This window comes from Dermochelys coriacea, chromosome 22, assembly GCF_009764565.3.
Source record: "Dermochelys coriacea isolate rDerCor1 chromosome 22, rDerCor1.pri.v4, whole genome shotgun sequence".
Classification (NCBI taxonomy): Eukaryota; Metazoa; Chordata; order Testudines; family Dermochelyidae; genus Dermochelys; species Dermochelys coriacea.
The window spans coordinates 5,526,098-5,547,210 of NC_050089.1; the positions used below are offsets into that span (position 1 = coordinate 5,526,098).

Here is a 21,113-nt window from a genome sequence, read left to right on the forward strand (position 1 = left end):
TTTATATACTGACAAACAGAAAGCTTTCCCCAAATGATCATTTAAAAAAAATCGTAATCTTATCTGGGAAATAATTCTCTTTACACTAATCAAATGATATTTACAGATGGGAAAGGGGGGAAATAGAATTTCCTAAATGCAACCGCTGGGTGGGAATCTGCCAAGCACAGCTGAGTTTAACTAGCCACTTTAAAGGTCTAGTGTTCAAAAGCTTTTGTTTGGTAATCAGTTGCCGAGTGAAATGACAAAATAAATGTCTTTTCAACAAGCCACACAAAAAACACAAAACTGTATCCATGTACTGTGCCCATCTTGGACTGCACAAGAGCTTCAATACAAACCAGAGAGAGCTTTTTCTGCCCATTTATCCGAGAGCTTTAATCTGTCGTTGCTGAGATTTCTCTCTCACTTTCTACCACACTATTCACATTTGCAATAAAATACTTATAAACATTTCAGAGCTCTTATATTTATGTGGATTCAGACCAAACTAAACAATTATGTTTCTGAATCTGACTTTTAAACATTATGACTGCTTCTCCTTTAGTGGGCATTTTAAAAGATTTTTGTAAACTGCTGTAACTAGCTCGACACCAATGCTAGTAGCAAATCCAAGGTATAACCAAGTGAAATCTGTTTCAGAACTTTTTTCCCCTTTCAATTTTTTGGCCTGTGTGATGGGGCAGAGCGTCCCCGCACTGGTACCGCAGGGATTAACCCTTCCTTCCTAGCAGAGGAAGCCAGACCCCGGAAGCTCTGCTGGGCATGCTCCAACTGGAGAACAGGTATAAAAGCCTGCAGAGCTGCTCAGTCGGGGCTGACTGTCAGAGGGGAAGGAGGCACGCCACCAGCTCCAGAGGAGGAACAGCCTGCACTCCAGGATCCTGAGGCCAGACAAGCTGGGACGCACCCTGATGCCCAGACAGAGTACATCACAGGTGGGGAACAGACCAGAGGACCCCCGGAATTGGAGAACCCGGAGGTTATGGTAGGAAGTGACGCAGGGGAACTGTAGAGGCAAATGGCGTTAGAGCCGCGCAGAGGCTTGGTGTGTTTCGGATGGATCCCTGCTGAGCCGGTGGCAAGGGGAACGTGCCACTACCAGGGCCCTGGGTCAGGACCGAGTGGAGAGGGCAGGCCCAGGTCCCCCTACCAACACCACAGAAATCATACGGACTCTGGCCGCTAGGCCATGCTACCCTGTCTGAGAGGGGTGATTATATGGACGCGGGCCATTGGGCCACACTGCCCTGACACTTGAGGCGAGTTACATGGACTCTGGCTGCTTGGCCGTACTACCCCACCTGTGGGGGAGGAGTTATATGGACTCTAGCCATTGGGCCGCACAGCTCCAATGCTGGGAGCGATTTATAGGGACTCTGGCCATTAGGACACACTTCCCTGACCAAGGACTGATTTTGTGGAGGGAGGCCATTAGGCTGCATCGGGCCGCCTCAGAGAGGCAGGCATGTGAACTTGGGAGTGGCAAGGTCCTGACACCCCATCCCACCCCTGCTACAAAGGGGCGGTGCAGTGCCAGGACCGCCACAGGCTGACATGGACATATCCTGCCAGAATGTCCCCCCACAGTTCGACCATCCTGTACACTATTTTAGACCTCTCGTTAAACTACACCAACATTAACACAGGGTCGAATCCCAGGTGACAGAATGGAACCCTACCCTAGACATCAGGAGAGTATGTGAGAAGTTAGGGCGTGCAATATCTCCCCAGTAGGAATAATACTCGGCTCTGCTGCTCTTTCCATCTCTTTCACTGAATCCAGATGCTGCAAGTTTCTCTGCTTTCTAAGGGCTTATCTACACTGCCCCACAATTCGAACTACAGGGTCCTGAATAGCAGCACACACCAAAGTAATAAGCTGTAATTCCCCTGTAAGGATGCCGTGGGAGCAAACTAAAAGGCTCCTAGTCTGCGTTAACATAGTGCTCTTCGAAAAGGACTATGTTAATGCGAACTAGGAACCTTTTAGATTGCACCTGCAGCGTCCACATGGGGAAGTTACAGTGCAGCCCTTTGGTGCACATTGATATGTGCACCTAGTTCAAACGATGGGGCCATATAGACAGAGTCTAAGTGTTTGAAAGGTGGGAGCATGGACTACGGCAAGAGAGCTGATAAAGAGAAAGTCAGGTGGGTTGGGAGGAATTATCATTTGGAGCAATGGGTGAGTGGCTATATTTCATTTCTTAGTGCCATGGTTCCAGTGACATCAGTTTAGTTCAGAGAAACACTTTAGTGAGAGATTCAGGGGCAGAGAACTTCTCAGCAGGTGGCCCAGGATTCACAGTCTTGGGATTCGCTGCAGCTCCTGGATCCATCAGGAGGCTCAGGGATGGCTGGCTGGGAGGTGGTGACTCCTTCTGTCCAATGTGCAATTGCTCACAGCGATCCACCTCCTTTTCATTCAAGTGCCAAAATTTCAGAAATGCACTCTCCTTAGGGCTACCCTTGAAAAGCACCTTGGAGCTTCAGCAGAAACAGCAGCCTTCCTCCTTGGTGTGTCATTATGGGCATGTAACATCAGCGTCATGCATGTTGTACTAGCTACCAGCCCATTTCTTGGTATGATTCTTAGCTGTTGGGTATCACCTTTAAATTCTGAAGTTTAGGGGCCCAGTTACACTAAGAGGGACCTAGTTAATCCTGAGAGAGCTCCACAAGGTAACTCTGCTGAGCAGGGCCCAAAGCTGTACTCTTCAGGACCACAGGCAGCACATTCACAGATGAAAACCTCTGTATACTGTTCTGGTGGCCCACTTGAGAGGGTGAGCTTTAGGGAAGGATACAAGGCTTATCTGCTGAATCAGGATCTTTAATTGAGTTAGCTACTACTGAGCTAATAATGCTTGATGTCTTCAAACACTTTTGAAGTGCATATGTGCTATGGCCTGAGATGCAAGGTAACAGAAATGCCATATATTTTAATTAAGGCTCGGTTTTTCAGAGACCTAAGGGAGTTAGGCACCCAAAACTTATTGAAGTTCAACTCCTTTAGGTGCTTTGGTAAACCTCAGCCTCAATCCTTAGACACAATCCAGTTGGCCGAGACCTGGGCAGGTAACCTCGATTAGAATTGCAGTCTTGTCTTGTTAGCAATTGCATTGCTCTTTTAATCTATCATCTAGTCTCCAGCTGGCAACAACAGGGTGATATGGTATCTGTGAGATGCCCACAAGGTACAAGCCATTTTGAAAGCCACTCATCTGTGAAACTTCAGCCCCTTCCCTCACTCCCAAAGATATTCATACTATTTTGTGAAAATATAATTTGAAAAATGGACTTCCAACTTTCTGGGAAAAACAGCCCCCTCCCACATAACATAATTAAGATAAGCTATGACCTACTGAAAATAGGCCTATGACTTACACTTACCCGTCGTCTTCAGGAACCTGACAGTAGAACCAAATATAGAGATACAAAATGAAAAGGAGAAACTGCAGCTATTCCCAGTGATGCCCACTACTGAGTCAACAAACTGTGTGCTTAAAAAGGGCCAACTAGGGGAAAATGCTAGACACAGGGTAGAAAAATAACCAATACCTTCTGGCACTACATCCACTGTAGTTTACTTCCACCCAAAATGCAATAGGTCTCCCCACAAGCAACAATGCCAGTCAATATAATAAAATAGTTTGCACTATTTGCACCTGAGGATCTACAAGGATGCGGAAGAGTTCCTAACCCTACGGTAACACAAGGGGAACCCGGGGTACAAAGAGGTGAATTTACCTGTCCCAGGTACTTAAGATACCGCAATAATAGGTGCCATGTAAGAACTAGAACCTCGATCTCCTGATTCGCAGTTGCAAGTTTTTATCAAGAGAATATACTGTCTTCTGTGTTCACACTCATACACTTCATCTATATATTCATACACCTCTACCCCAATATAACGCTGTCCTTGAGAGCAAAAATCTTACCGCGTTATAGGTGAAACCACGTTATATCGAACTTGCTTTGATCCACCGGAGCGTGCAGCCCTCCCCCGCCGGCCCGGAGCACTGCTTTACTGCATTATATCCAAATTCGTGTTATATTGGGTCGCGTTATATCGGGGTAGAGGTGTACACCTAACGTATGCACATGTCCCTAATACGTATGCAGATATATACATACACTCTAAGCATGCATGCAGATAAGAGATCTCCAGGCTAAATATTTTATAGCTTTCCACATACTACAGTTAGGGTTGTTTGCTGAACAAGCTCATCTCTCTGTTTCAAGCTCAGTATTTCTTTCCTTAAAAATTATCCACCTGCTGCACAACACAAAGCATTCTTCTGCAGCCTGCATCAATGAGGTAAAAAAAATGCACACCAAAGTAGCAACACATCAAAATATTATGAGGCCATATTATTTAATATAATGCAATAGTTATGCAATGGGGGGGGGGGAGGAGACATGCATTTACCTGACAAGAGATCTGAACAAGGTAGACCAGTTCCTTGGATTCACAGCCGTTCCTTGTTACTTCATTCTGTTCCTCCGGGAGTGAAAGCTACACCAAGGAGCAGGGAGGGGGAGGGTAGAAGAGAAAGAGAGACAGAGACCAGGTCAGTGAGCAGGGATAAGCCAGGCATGTAATAATGCCTGAAGCACCACATTCACATCAACTTGCTCCGAGACATGCTGGGTATCAGGAACCAGGATTGTGCTTGTCTGACTGGAGCTGCGAGACTGAAAATATTCAGTATTCACTAGATATACAGACCTTGCAAAAAACAATTTGATTTTGTATCTCAGCTGACAGTTTTTTAAATATATGATGCACCAGTCAAACAATTGTCAGCAAGCACAGAGTGAGAGCCCAGGATTAATTCTCTAGAAGTCAGTAAAACTAAATGCCCACTGGAAATATCCTCATAAATATTCATGAATCAGATACCAGTGATCTTTTTTCTAGCTACCCACTTTATTCCATGTTTATTTTATATGTTGGGGCAGGCATTAGATAATAAAACATGTCTCCAGATTTCAACATTATCAAGTAATTTACCACAACAGAGTGCTTTACAGCATCATTCATCAAATACAAAGATCCATTAATATTACCAATATTACCACAATATTACCATGAGCTTTTTCAAAGCAGTGCACAGAGATTTAATTATATCATTCCTGTTCATGTAACGGGAGGTAGAGTACCTAAATCTCAGGCCTTGTCCGCACTTAAAAGCTTTGCTGGTATAGCTCTACAAGCAAACCCTCCAAGTATAGATGCAGTTTATACGGGCAAAAAGGTCCTTTGTATACCAGTTCCCCAAGAGAAATAAGATATATTGGCACAAGGATGTTATTTTGTTGGTATAATGGGGTCTACACTAGAGCTTTTGTCAGTATAATTTATATTGCCCCCTCTCCCTCCAAAAAAAATCACACTATAGCTATGCCAGAAAAATTCTTTTTCACTCTGAAAATTACCCCAAGGTTCTGACTTAACACCATGAAAAAAACTGGATTCACATGGCACCACACTCCATTCCATCTAATTTAACTCACCCAAGCCTAAGTATAGCAAGGACTATGGTCCCCCATCTGGGATCCTCAGAAACACACTAGCCAAGGCCAATGTCTCATGAGCGATGAGGTGGATAAGATGCAATACTTGGGCTCCACAGAGGAACAAGCTATGGAGCAGCCATCTTACACGTCTGAATTCCCCATCCAGTAGTTTTAAGTCAAAATCTTAATGTTCTGGATTTTTGTTTTGGGTGGGGTGTTTTTTTTTTGTTTTTTTTTTTTTAAGCGCTTATGAATCTCATAAGAGACATTTGCATGGAAAAAGCTGGGAAGTTAGATGCTGCAGTTCTCTCCACTATTGGCTTCTCTGGCAGTTCCCAACCCACTGCTCTCTAAAACGTAAGCTGGAGGCTCCAATAGAAATAGCATGTAGCATGTAGTAGTGCCATGCAGCATGAAAATGCCGTCAGCTGACATGAGATGCTCTATCAGCTTCCCATGGCAAACGGATGGTCTCTCAGCTTTCTCATTATGGGCTGAATTCTGTTGTGACATGCGCTACCATGTACTCCGAGTACAACGTGGCTGTGCAACACGGAATATGGCCCTATAATCTGATCTTCCCTTAACATTCTCACACTTCCAACCAACACTGCTATGAGCCCCTCTCTACACACATCTCTCAACCCTCTCCTTTTGACTCCTCTATCAGCTCCCTTTGTGCCCATCTCCAAAGCCTGCTAGCCTGGGAGTTGGGGCGGGGGGTAAAAAACCCTTCGTATTTAAACTCCTGATGAAATCAACAAGAGCTTGTGACTGAAAATCGAAGAACTTCTCACTGGAGACTCTTAATAGGAATAATGAAAAAGAGATAAAATCATAAGATGCATGCTTGGTAATTGATTTTTTACATATAAACATTCTGTCTGAAAACACTTTGCACTTATACCATGATTCCATGAACATTTTCCTCCAAAAATGTTGTAAGATGGGCAACCATTTTACCCTATTTGCCTATTTGACAGATGGGAACACCGAGGCAAGGAATGTATCCGGTGTCACACAGTGAATCAGCCGCAGACCCAGGAATAGAACCTTAGGAGGTTTACATTGACCAATAGACCAGCTTGCTCCAAATATCTCCTGGGCATATGTCCAAATTAGTCACTGCCAATAAAAGGTCATTTTTAAATCTTAATGAAAGTTGGGGGGAGGGGAGAAATAGCCGTATATTTTACTGGTTTTGATATCCCTAATAAAGATGGCTTAAATATTTTTTGAGAAAATAGAAGTTTAAAATTGTACCCAAACAATTTAAGACTATCCACAGATGCAGGCCAATTACTTGAGACATCCAAAATACACTCTTTGAAAAATACAGTTTATAAAAGAATCACAGAGCTTCAGAAAAAAACAATATTACCTCCTGTGAAAGGGGCATTGAACCTAATGAAATAGCTCATCTTCTCTCTCACACACACATGCACACGCTTTCCTGGAAGAGAGGCCCATCCTCATAGTCCTGCTGGCTCATAGGGTGGTAATTAAGTTGAACAGTGGACACATTAGTTATACTTGCCAGAAGAATTATTTGCTTCCTCTTTCAAACAAAAATAAATTCAGCTTAAAAAAAAAAAAGAATGAATGGCTTGAAGAGAAAAATCTTTAAAATGAACTTTGCTTGCTGGGAAATTTGCACCTAATTGATCCATCGATAATACTTAAACTAGTCAGGAGCAAAACTAATCCAGGCAAAAACTGAAAGAGACAAGAGTGAAAGAGAAGATCAAGCAAATGAGTGGCCTATCAGTTCACAGCAGCAGATGAAGTCTTGGTTCTCCCTATATCCTATCTCCCTTTGCATCTTTAGATTAGGTAGCTGCAGAACATATTCAACAAAATTGACAAAACGTGCCAAGAAATTAAACAAATTCTGCATCTTCTTTGACTAGACAATGTCCTGAATTTTAACTACTCTTCTGCTGGCTACATACAGTATGGTAGGAAATACTTTTTTTTTTGGTGTCTAGGGCCAGGAAACACCTTAGGCTTTGGACCATTTATTTTATACTCAAGGTATTAAATACAGAGTTTATCTCACACGTGTCCCTTGCACGGTGCAAATTTTCTGCTGCTCTTAAGCAGTCTAGCCTGTTTAGCAAATGAAAAGTCTCCATTAAGGGGTTATTTGTATGAGAAACAAAGAGGGGGCCCCCAGTATTTGTGCCTGACTGATGGGGTGAATGGACAATTTAGGAGAACAACCTGCCTAAAATGAGGGACATTTAAAACATCTTGTATTGCAGCTGCTGTTCCTGTTGTCAAGGATAAGAATCTTCAGAGAGTTCCTGAAGGTGAAGACACTTCTGCTCTTGGTGTCAACTCCATACTCATTTATTGTCCCACTTGCTTTGCTCTCCAACCCTCGCTCCTAAAAAACACTTCGAGTTTCTCCCCCCCTCTCATCCTCACACCCTCTTCCCTGCTACTGCTTACTACTTGGGCTAATCTCCCTCTTGTCCTCCAGACAACCTCCAGCTATAAATCGTCCTGCAAAGTGCACTTTTCCTTCTAGCAGGATAGATGGAACTGTAAAACTTCAAGACTATTCAAACAGTTCTGTCCCTGCCTGAAAGAGATTTTTCAACACTGGGTATGCCCTGCTGGTTAATATGATTGAATATCATGATAAAGTTATTCAGTTCTGCATTTGTGCCCAGTTTTTCCCCACTAACGTTTTATTTTGCAGCCAAAACTTAACATTTGAAGTGCTGCAGCATATGGAGTATACCTGAATGGTAACAGCAAAAACACACAGTTAAGGAAAAATTAAAGAGTTTGAAATATTTTCCACATTTGTAAAATACCTGGGTGCTCCAGTCCAGTTAAAAAAGTGGGTTTCTTTTTCATGGAGAAATCCCCCCCACCTCAATCTTTGGCCCACATTTGTGATAAGAAAGGAGGTGCAAATTAGTCCTGCTTAGACACACACACACACTCAGTTCTACCAACCTATAAGGGAAGCTCAGGCCTTGCCTACATCAAGAAAGTAGATACTAAGCTACATCAGTATAAGCTCCACATTGAGGAGTTTGCGCCAGTGTAACTACGTTGGTGCAGTTACATCAGTGTCCATATTCTTAATGTAGATAAGACCTCACTTGGTGCGTCTTCCTGCCCCCTGGTAAATCAAGTTAAGTTGGGGATTAATTTATATTATATTTTCTTTCTGCTTTTTACAGTGTAAGTTACAACCATTTAGACCTGCCTTACACTAGCACCTGTAGAGTAAGGTGGGTGGGAGTCAAAGAGAGGGAAAAGTGTATCTAACTCACAGCCCCCTTTCACTTCACCTCTGAATTTGGTCCTTTATCTACTGAAATTCACTTCCGGTCTATTAATTAAGAGCTTGCTGAATTGCTGATGCCCCTCTAGTAAACAGGCAAGGGATTATCCAAGAACAATGTATTTAGCGATAGTATCCAGCCTCCAAGGAGAGAAAGCATGTCATCTAGATACCATTCCTATTACCATTAGAACAATGAGCCAGTGTTGAGGTCTCTGAAAACAAGCTACACAGCTGTTTTTATATGTTCTGTGGTAATAGAGCAAAGTGTACACAGAATATTGCATTAGGCTGCATACTGCTAGCAACTAGCAGATTATTTCTGCTCTTTAATACCTGATATGACATGATGTGACATGATGGGTCATTCCCTAGTAATTTTCTTTCTTTCTAATTGTGTCTCTAATGAGAAGTGAAATTTTAAATGTACCATATTCCCTTGCATATATGCGAACTCCCTAATTTTGGTTTGTAAAAACTCACAAAATGAATGCCTGGCATAGGAACTGGCCATGCTCCTCTCTGTGCAGCCAATCCCACATCCCTTGGTAAAAGAAAAGGAGCAGAGTTGCAGAAGAACCTGTTGAACAGGATAGGAGGTAAGGAAAAACAAGTAGCTTCTGAAACAGCTTCTTCATGTAAAACCCTACCCCACACCTCATTGCCAAAAAAAACCACCCTGGAAATTATGGCAAAAATGTCTCAGTCCATATAGATGACTGAACAAGAAGTTGTTACAATATGTTTCATTAGGTTTACCTTTTACTGTACCTTTCTCTGCAGCAAAACATTCCAGTAGTATGAACAATATTTTGCATACTCCTTTTTCGTCGGCTGAACAATTGCTTTCTTTTTTTTTTTTTTGCTCTCTAAATAGCGTTACTACATGTTATATTAGTATCTTATTTGACTCCGCCCTATTTAGGAGCTTTTCACTCCAAGCATCTCTCGGAGACACAACAGTCCTAAAGAGAACATGTGCATAAAAACATAACATAAGAATGGCCATTCTGGGTCAGACCACTGGTCAATCCAGCCCAATATGCTGTCTTCCGACAGTGACCAGTGCCGGATGCTTCAGAGGGAACGAACAGAACAAGGCAATGTATTGAATAATCATCCCCATCTCCAAATCCCTCCTTCTGGCAGTCGGAAGTTTAGGGTCACCCAGGGCATGGCGTCGTGTCCCTGACCATTTTGACAAATGGTCATTGATGGACCTATCCTCCACGAACCTTATCTAAAATTCTTTTTTTTGAACCCAGTTATATTTATGGCCTTCACAATATCCCATGGCAATGAGTTCCACAGGTTGACTATGTGTTGTGTGAAGAAATACTGCCTTATGCTGTATTAAACCTGCTGCCTATTAATTCCATTGGGTAACCTCTGGTTCATGTGCTATGTCAAGGGGGCAAAGAACACTTCCCTATTCACTTTCTCTACACCATTTATGATTTTATAGACCTCTGTCATATCCCCCCTTAGTTGTCTCTTTTCCAAGCCAAACAGTCCCAGTTTTTTTCATCTCTTCTCCTGTGGAAACTATTCCATACCCTTTATCATATTTGTTCTCTTCTCTGTATTTTTTTTTTCCAATTCCAATATACCTTTTTTGAGACGGGGCGATCAGAATTGCACTCAATATTCTTAAGGGCCTGATCCAAAGCCCACTGAACTCAAAGGAAAGCCTCCCATTGACGTTGGTGGATTTTGAACCAGGTCCTGTGGGCCGAACTGACTGACCCAACCTGGGCAAATTGTTTTGTTCTTCTTAGAAAAGAAGCCAGAGACAGACATTGCTAAAAGAAAAGGGTACTCTCCTCCCCTCCCAGTCCCCGGACTTCAGCTATATCATCTAAGCAAGCACTGAATGGAAACAGCAGTCTCCAACAATTTATAGGTAGTTTAACATTTTTCATATCACTTGAAATGCTCACTTTTCACCTTCAAAATCACAGTCTAGAGCTTCCTGAAAATAACAAACAATTATGTAATAGTATGTTTGGGAGATGTGTGCTCAGCTAACATAAGTAGGTATGTATCAGAGGGGTAGCCATGTTAGTCTGGATCTGTAAAAATGGCAAAGAGTCCTATGGCACCTTATAGACTAACAGACGTAGTGGAGCATAAGCTTTCGTGGGTGAATACACAAATGCATCTGACAAAGTGGATATTCACCCACGAAAGCTAAAGAGTCCTAAAGCTAGGACTCTTTGCCATAAGTAGATATAATTGACTTCATTGATCTTTTTGATTAGACAGCATAATCTTTTCAATGGCAGCATTTTATAACAAGACATGCTAAGATTATGAGGTCACGAGAGAAAAAATTTAGAGCTGCAGATCAACATGGCAAAATGTTTAAATAGATGCCAAACCTGTAAAGAAAACACTCGAAGACTGAACTGCAGAATATGGTACTCAATTACAGACAGGGAAATGGATAACAGCAGCAACGGAATTTTAAGAGAATGCTACAAGAACGCACTTTTTCATTTTAAAGATGACTTTAGGAATAAATTATGCACTGACAGTTGCATGCAAACTCCCAATACTATAAATTTATCCCATATTATCAATCAGCTACACGGGCAAAGACAAGTTTCTGAGCATCGATTCTGCATTATTGGACATGCCAATGAAGGATGGAAGAGTGCAAACATCCTATAGACCTGTGTTAGGTTTCTGTTCGCTTCAGCTGTAGTTTGTCAGAGAGCTGGCATTCATTTTTCTTCCGCCTTCGAATTCACACGTCACTGTGTTCAGCTGACTGTAGTAAGTACCATAGTTCCTAATATAATGATCCACTGAACAATAGCTAACTATAATAAACTGAATAGCAGCAAAGAGTTCCAAAACTAGAAGACCAGCCAAAGCAACAAGCATGATCTCACTGCATCAGTCCACTTAATGGGAATAGTTCCACCCTTGGTATCTTGAAAGGCAACACTAAATTATATATCCCGCTTACATATATTTTGCGGAAAAAAACAATGGTTGCCAGCCAAGACTTTATTGATCATTTATACAGACAAGGCTAGCGGCGGAAAAAATAAAATAAAAACCTTTCTACTTCATTGGCCCCTTCATTGTCTGGGATAAAGCAGCTCATCTCTAGTAAGCTAGCAGCTAAACAGAGTGATTAAATGAGTCTCCTGCAGAGAAGAATTTATTGACTCTCTGCATTTCTCTTCTAGAAATAGATCATAAAAAAACCACGAGTTCACAGCTTATGGTACAACACTGTCTAGAAGTGTGATTTAATTATGTATTTTAATACTATAAACATTTTTACAACACACACACAGAATTTCTAATTTATGTTGCTTTTCTTGCCATGGGACAAAAAAGAAATCATTTGCCCGCTCCGAAGAGACTTGGAAAGTTTCATCCTGGTAGCTCTCCATAAGTAAGTTGTTGTACCGATCTGTGGCACAACGTCATTTGGACCAATGGCAGGCATTTTAAAGTCTCATTCATTTATCTGGAACTCCGCAGTCACAAACCCTGGCTGAGAAGCTGGCTGTATGCAAGGCACACAGGACCTGCTCATTCCACACTGCTGACCACATCATCTAGCTGTCCTGATTAAATAATATTTCATGCCAAAATTAGGAAACAAGGGTTGGTTCATCTGTGTGTGAAACTTGTTCATTCCAACTTCTTTATAAAGCCAGGAATATTCTTTGCTCATCTTGGTCAGAACATACATACACACGCACACTCCTAAACCAGCAAGCATATAATACATGACTATTGGCATAGAGTCACATTGGAAAACGGAGCTTATTAAGGAAAAGGTTTCAAGAGCTTTGCCAAAGGAACCATATGTAATTTGTAAACGATTGCCTTCATTTCCATGACACAAATCCTTCTGCATACGGCAGTAAACAAAGCTTTGCCTAGTTAGCAAGGTTTACCTGCATTTTTCTCAAAAACACGTTTGGGGTTTTCTTTAAGTAATAATAATAATTAGGGTGGAAAGATAACTATTTGAGGTACAAAAAGCTGTTGAAAGCATGCTTGACCCCAAAAGCGTACCCCAGACCCAAATCCACTTCCACTGAAATTAACCAAAGCAAGATCAAATCTCCTGAACCCCACATTCACCTGTCCCATCAAAGAAAGGTATTTTAAATACATCGAACTACTTGCCAAGCCCCATCATGTAGTGGGGGCAACACAACCTACACTGATTCAGGACTACCTCTGGGAAGATCTGACCCTTGGCACAGTCAATGTGTGAGCTCTCACAAGACCTTACAACAGTGATCGGCAACCTTTCAGAAGTGGTGTGCTGAGTCTTCATTTATTTACTTTAATTTAAGGTTTCACATGCCAGTCATACATTTTAACATTTTTTAGAAGGTCTCTCTCTAAGTCTATATATTATATAACTAAACTATTGTCATATGTAAAGTAAACAAGGTTTTCAAAATGTTTAAGAAGCTTCATTTACAATTAAATTAAAATGCTGATCTTGCGCCACCAGCCCGCTCAGCCTGCTGCCAGCCTGGGGTTCCGTTCACCTAGGCCGGCAGCAGGCTGAGCAGCTGGCAAGGCGCCGGCAGCCCGAACCCCACACTGGCAGCAGGCTGAGCAGGGCTGGCGCCCAGGACCCCAGACCAGCAGCGGGCTGAGCGGCTCAGCCTGCTGCCAGCCTGGGATTCCATCCGCCGGCTCCTGCCAGCCAGGGGCCTGGCTGCCAGCCCCGCTCAGCCCGCTGCCAGTCTGGGATCCCGGCCCTGCCCACATAGAGTGGGTACCTACCTTCTCCCCGATTCTAACCCATTCTCTTCCTCTCTCTCTGCACTGAGCTGAGGGTGGGAGTGCACTGAGCACAGGACTGGGGGTGAAAGAGCAGGCTGGGTGTTGGGGTGTAGGGTCTGGTCAGGAGCTAGAATGAGGAAGGGGGCTCAGGGTTGGGGCAGGAGATTTGGGTGTGGAGTGCTTACCTGGGCAGCTCCCATTTGGTGCGAGGGGTGCAGGAGCTCCCATTTGGTACAAGGGGTGGGAGTGGGAAGTGGGGGGGGGCGGGATGCAAGAGTCAGGGCATGGGTGTGGGGGGGCTGGGTATGTGTGGGAGTGCAGGAATCAGGGCAGGGGGTTGGGGGCGTGTGAGGAGGGTGCAGGAGTCAGGGAAGAGGACTGGGGGCATGTGAGGGGGTGCAGGAATCAGGGCATGGGTTGTGGGAGGGCTGGGTATGTGTGTGGGGTTCTGGAGTCAGGGCTGGGCTCGTGGGGGGTTGCAGGGGTCAGTGCAGAAGGCTGCGAGTGTGGGCTAGGGTCATGGGGGTGCTCCCAACCCCCTGCCCAGAGCAGCTCACGGCAGGGGGCTGGAGGGGGTATGCCCGGAGGGGGTATCCCCCTTCCCCAAGGCCCCTTCCCCACCTCTTCTCTGCCTCCTCCCCAGAGCAGCAAGCATGGTGCAGCTCTGCTTCTCCCCCTCCCTCGCAATGGCTATCAACTGATCAGCAGCAGGGAGGGAGAGGAGGAGGGGCAGGAACCCAGCACGCTGGGGAAGAGGTGGGGGAGAGGGGAGCTTGCCTGCCCTGCAGCAGTAGCTGGCAGGACCAAGCTTCTTTACCCCTGCCCCCACGGGGGCAGGACAGAGAAGAGCAGGCCAGGGCAGGCAGGATTTTGAATGGCACGCTGCTGCCTGCCAGGGTGCCAGCCGCCAGATCCGCTCAGCCCGCTGCCTGGGTTCGGCAGCGGGCTGAGCGCAGCCAGCACCTGGGACCCGGCAGTCTTTGGCACGCATGCCATAGGTTGCTGACCCCTGCCTTAGAATATCTTTATGACCAGTGCAATGGAGTTTATGGAACATTTCATGGTAATTCTCTCAAGCAAATGTCTGTGGTAACTGTGCAATGACTGTGCGTCATCAAAAGCAGAGAAGCCTGTATCTTAAGAGGTATTCTTGTATTTGGGGCCAGGTGAATGGCTCCTTTAAAAAGTTCCACTGACAGAACCTTTGCAGGGAAAAGTTCTGGTGCTGATGACCTGGGCCACAGGGGGTTGACTTCTGTATCATTCAACAGAATATGTACTCAAGATCACAGATCTGCTACCAACCCATGCTGTCAAATCCATTTTCTGCATTTCAGGACAAGATATTGACAGAGCATGCCCTTGTACCTGACCCTCCACATTAAGTGCATCAGCTGACACACTGCTGAATATGCTGTTCTGTTTCTGATAATATTGGGTTTGATCTACATAATATATAATATTCTGGGCACCCACCCTCACAAAATGTACCAGGAACATTTAACAGACAAGGCACAAACTACGCTCACCCACCAGATCGTAATTGTCTAAAGAAGCTGCTCTCTGCAAAAGAGGGGATAAGCTGAATTTTGCAAAGCCATGTAGCACTGGTTTTCATCTAACTTTAACTATTACTAGACCAATGGAAGTACACAAGGGGATAGGCATTGATATTTCCTGACAACATGAGATACTGGTTTCTTCTGAGATAGCCCTTCCAAAAGGCAAAGGCAAGTGCCCCACAAGAGAGAGCTCCCAACTGGTGACCTCTCACCTCTGCTAGGACAATGGGAAGGGCATGGGGAAATTGGGGAAGGCATCATTAGGGAATGGCTGAGCCACACAGAAGAACAAAAGCAAAGAAAAGTGGAGTATGGGCAGCCTACCTCAAACCTATGCAGACACAGACCCAGGTGTCTTCACTGCAGAGTTAGGTGGGGCTCTTTCCAGTGATTTGTTCCTAAAGCCCTCTCTTGTCCCTACAATAAACCCTTTGACCTGAGTGATGTGATGCTTCCAATCAGGGCTAGCTGGTCCAGCTTGGGGGGGGGGGGAGCATTACAACCCAGATGCCACTTTTACTCGGGCTGGTAACCCACCCAGTTTCCAATGAGGACTTCAGGCTAAATCGCTTGAGAGTTGATAGTCCTCCAATGCCTTCCCACAGTTCTTCCCTCCACGCACCCTGTGCCCAGAGGACAGACAGATTCTCCTACAAGTCACTGAGAAAGAACAGAGCAGCTCAGCTTGTTACAGCACAAGGAGCTAGGGGACATCCCAGTGACACACAATGGGGGAGTGCAGCACCAGTGAGCACATGGTGATTAGGATATGACTTTGCAGTGTGGCTGCTCACACCAGGGCTATTCCAACTCCAGAAACGATCACCCGAGTTGACTGCAAGGCAGACATACCCCTAGGGAGGTCTAATACATGTCTGGTGAAGTACTGCAATGCATTTATCACAAATAATGCATCAATTCCCCTTCTCAACAATGGCAACCAATCCAAATACAATCACGCTGCATCTCAGAAACCCAGCCGTTAGTCACTGCTGTGCAAAACGTAGAATTATCAAGTCAGAGGAGATGGGGAGAATGCTAAAGAACCATGAGCTGTCTTTTGCCAGGAGTTATAAGTCAGTGGAAAGGTTGATACTTTTCCTGACTAAGAGCATGTCATTGTTCCAAGGAAATCTGGTAATCTTTTTATATTTTTCCAAAATGGAATTTAAGGTTACTCCCTGGCAAAGGCAGCCAGACACATGCAGCTGAAATTGCAGCTGCTCATGCTCAGCTATAGAAAAATCTCATTAAATGTCTAAACCACTATTACAGTTGATAATTTTCTGATATTTGGAACTCACTTTTTTCTTTTTAAACCACCACACTTTTAATGCCCCTTGAAGTCAGTCCTCTCATTAATTTATGTTGTTTGTGCAACTTAGCAAATCAGACGAATGAAACCACAGTACAAATGCCACCTTTATCACTGCTGCGGAATGCACATATTGGGTGAAAATTACATCTGATGGCCAAAAGCAAGAAATATGAGGCTAATTTTTCTTGCAAACTATTTCTATCCCTAATTAAAAAAAATATCCAGGGCCAAATCCTGTAACACACAGCATATTTACTCAGACAAAACTCAAGAGGAGTCTGGCTAGAGTTGGCTTGAGAAAGCACTACAAGATTTGGCCTCTTCTCATTTATTTCCACTGTTGAAGATTAAGAATCACTCTCACTTTAGATTATGTTGCTCAGTTATACACCATGCCCTAAAAGCCTCATTACAGTTAAAAGGGAAACTAAGTATTTATGTAATATCGGAGTACCCTGTGAGGTGCGGAGTACCCTCAACTTCCATTCATGTCAGTTGGAGGGAGGAAATTTGGTACTAGGGCTGGCCAAAACCAAGAATTTAATTTAGCAAAAAATGAAAATGTGTTTTCATTCTGAGAGAGAGAAAGAGACTGACAGACACCCACCCACCTGATTAGGACATTCACCTAGGGTGTGGAAATCCCAGGTGCAAATCCCTACTCTGTGTGATTCCTTCAAGGCAAATGCCCTACCCACAAAGCTATATAGTCAGGCTCTCTCAATTCCATCTCGGACTGGAGAATTATTCCCCAAAAAGTTATGTTGAAACCAATACGTTTCTGCAAAAAGATTTGGTTTCAACAAATCAGCATTTTCCAGTGAAATGACATTTAGCTGAAGGATTCCGAACCAACACTACCTGGCACGTCTCAGTATCAGGCCCTTAAAAATTAATTGAAACAAAGTTTTAATGCTACACAGTCATGAAGCCAAATGTACTTTTTCAGTTTATTACAAAGGTTATCTTCAACAGGAGACAGTAGAAACAGGAGCTATTCCTTCCTTTTTCAAATTCAAAGTTACTCAAGAACAACAGACAGTAATTTCACTAACTCCTAAATTACTCAGGTGACTCAGACACTATTTAATCTCAAATGAGTGCATTGAGTCGATTACCTGCATCTATTTTTCTTATAAATGATGCGCATTCTAAAAGTGGGTTTTGGTAAATTTGCCATTGCTATTTTATTATAAGCACAGTTTGACTGGGAAAGCCTTCCAAGAAATTATGCATAAACTTATTTTCCAGGATTTATTTTTCAGAATTACATCTTTCTAATTTTGTTACTTTCACTCCCACACAGCCCTTTATGTCCTGGCATGGGAACTCACAGTGGCACAGTTATTCAAAAAAATTCAATCTCATGTGCATGAGGCTAATATACTGGAAGAAGAAAATGAGATTATATAGATGAGGACAGAATTTTTTCGTCTGAAGAACCCTTCATTGCTTGTGATGATGCATAAATTGGAAGTAACTCATCTTGACTCTCAGTTCCCAGGTTGAGTTGTCAATGCTAGCAGCTTTATAACATTACTTGTAAACTGAGCGTGTTTGATTTCAAAGTTATTGAGACACACAAAGTGATTTTACAGCTTCCCTTCTCAAAACAGACCTGTACTAACTTGCAGGCTTTTGTGCCTGGTTTGATGGTTCATTCACTGCAAATGTGTGAGAGGAATGATCTTCAGACACAGGCACTTATATATGCACTTTTCTAATTATATGGCTGCAGTCAATCAGGATCTGGTCTATATTAAGCATCAAAACCTTTTTAAAGTTTGAAAGCAGAATATTTTCATGAAGTTAATACAACTGACATTTAAAAACAAGCCTTCCACAGGGCTGTGCCCAGACCATAGCCTTAGGCATTGCATTTGCTGATTGGCTGAGAGTACATAACACCATGCAGTGCTCCATGAGCTGTATTTGCTACTTGTGGGTTTTCTGGGTGGAATATCTTGGTATTACTTTTCTTTAAAACCCTAAATGGTTTGGCTATTGGAGAAGCCAACTCCCTCTCCCCATGCCAGGCTACACAACTTGTGATCAGCAAAGATGCTGGAGCTGAAGCCTACTCGTTATCAGAGAGAAGGTGGATGTCAGCAGGGCATTCTCTATAAGGGCCATTGGCTGTATTTTGCTTCTTACCTTGGGACACTAAAACTTGGATTTGTTAGCATTCCAGGCTTGCAGAATTCCTTTTCTCTAGGGAATTTGGGAAGAGGTGGAGAAGAAGGGGTTGTCATTATTTGCTTTTGGTGGGGGTGCTTTTTATGAATGTATTTTTGGTGTTTTTCTGGAAGCCCAGCTCCTGGAGTCCTATGATTATATGAAAATCTGAGTTTGCTGCTTTTTTCAAGTAAGTTAGTTTCCACTCCCCATGTTTCAGAGAAAAACTTAGAAATATGAAATGAATATTAAAGGCTCAAATACCAAAACATGAAAAAAAACAATTTTTTTTTAATTTCATGATTTTGGGGTGCATGATTCACCATTGTTTCATGTGTGGGGTTGGCAATATCGTGTTTTTTAGAGGACTTATTAGTGATCACTTTTACGTAGGAGAGCTGTTCACTATGTGATTTTGGTGATCGCTGAGCAAATCAAGCAAGAGTGCCCAGATTGTAAGATGGGCCCACCTTTGGGGATATTCATAAATCATAAACAAATAAAAATAGAGATATAGATAGAATAAGTATTTTTGGAGGGATGAGGTAGAATTTTAAAATAAATGCACATAAATTCCTGGGCATCTTTATATTTAATCATATTCCTCTTTAATAATATAAGTGCCATATAAGACATGTGGTGCTACAGGAATCACCCCTCAATTCGCTGAATATAAGTCAGCCTGTTATTTCTCAACATTGAGGCTCGATCTACACTTGGAAGGCTTTGCTGGTACAATTGTGCTGGTATCGTTTACCAGCCAAGCGCTCGTAGCATGGACATAGTTTATACCAGTTTTTGCCATCATAGCTTATTCCACCATCCCCAAATGAAATAAACTATACTGGCAAAAGCGCTGTTTTGCTGGTATAATCTAACTTTTGCCAATACAGCTCTGTTGGTGACAAATCAGACCTCATCAGACCTCTGACACAGCCATGTTGGCAAGTTTGTGACCTGACTTTTAGATGTCAGGTAGGTATCTGACATCCAAACACACTGTCACTACTACGGCATGCTGTTGATTACATAAGCATTTTATTCTGCCAAGAAAACGGAACATTCCAATTTCACAAACAAGGGAGGGGTGGGTGGTTTCTTACTTTACAGACACGGTATTTTCATGAGAGGGTGTCTGAGCGCTGACACCCCTTAAAAGGACCACAGGTCATTTCTGCTGGATGAAATCAGTGCTCATTGCACTGCTTGTAGCCCCCATGTGGTCTGCTGTGCAGATGTCCCGGCTTACCCATGAAGCAAAGAAAGCAATAAAAGTAAAGCAGCCAAAAGGAAATTAAAATGATCTTGAGGAACAAGGGTAATCTATTTCAAATCATTTCCCATAAAACAGTCATCACATAAATGAAATATTTCCTTAATAAAAGCATTTGCAAAGACACATTAAACTTTAAGATATATGATCACATTACTTTTATATGAGTGACAAAGGTTTAGATACATGCACTGCCATACTTCCTGAAAAAGACACCTCAGGGTAAGTTAGGCCCCAAATATGGGGGGATATTGTTTTGTTTTTAAATAAGAGTTTCAAAAACATACACTGGAGCACTTTTAATGGGAAGTGTCCTTTAAATGAAATGAGTAAATGATTGGTACATTTCTTAAAGGCCAAGGCTCATCGAGTTAAGTGATTAGGTGAGAATTTCAGCTTCCAAAATGTGAAAACACGACAAGTGCACCCTCAGGAACCAGAAGCAGAATAAAAAAGAACCCAAAACTATTATTAATTAAAAAAAGCCCTCGTGATTTTTAAGCCAAGCTCATGATTTTTTTCAGACTTACCTCATGATTATGGAACTTTTGGGGTTAGCAATACTGCAAACAATGCAACTTTGCATGAGAACCAAGTGAGAGTAAAAGCAGCTAGATCAGCCAAGTCTAGTGGCACCATTCCCACTGCTGAGCAAAGTGCAAAAAGGTAAACACACCCCAGAAAGGATTACAAATAGCTTCAGTGTTTAAAGTTCTATCAGTTTCTCTGAGCTGAAGGCAGGTGTTTTTTCTTTATTGTGTGATTTGCATCACAGTGTCCCTTTAAGACAGAGATAACTAAGAGGATCTTTTCATTTGTGGTGCCTCAAGTGGAGGGTTCAGTTGTCACTCAGCCACTATGTGGCCAGGCAGAGAAGTAAAGGGCTTTTCCCTATCCTTGCATGGTCCAGCTGGATCACAAATCCAGGTGGAATGGAGAAGGCAGGCTCCAGGGAAAGCAAATGGGCAAACGAAAGCCAGCAGAGCTGAAATGGTGCGAAGTGTGTGCGTGGGAGGGCAGGCGGGGGAGGGACAATAAGCTGCCTTCTGGAAAAGCTGAAGTAACTTACTATCCCTCCCTGCCCCAAGGCAACAGGTAACTCTCAGAGAGCCACAATTCCTTCTGGGGTGCCTTCCGGGTCAATGCACCTATCTGTGACCTCTTACTCAGAGTTCAACCTAG

The 21,113-nt window shown here is 43.1% G+C and overlaps 1 protein-coding gene across 1 annotated transcript in view; it reads right to left on the reverse strand.

The window, feature by feature from the left end:
- Positions 1 to 21,113, reverse strand: part of ARHGAP32 (Rho GTPase activating protein 32) — a 264,621-nt gene that overhangs the window by 136,788 nt on the left and 106,720 nt on the right. Inside the window, 1 exon segment of the mRNA XM_043501046.1 lies at positions 4,436 to 4,522. Coding sequence (XP_043356981.1) covers positions 4,436 to 4,522 — 87 coding nt within the window.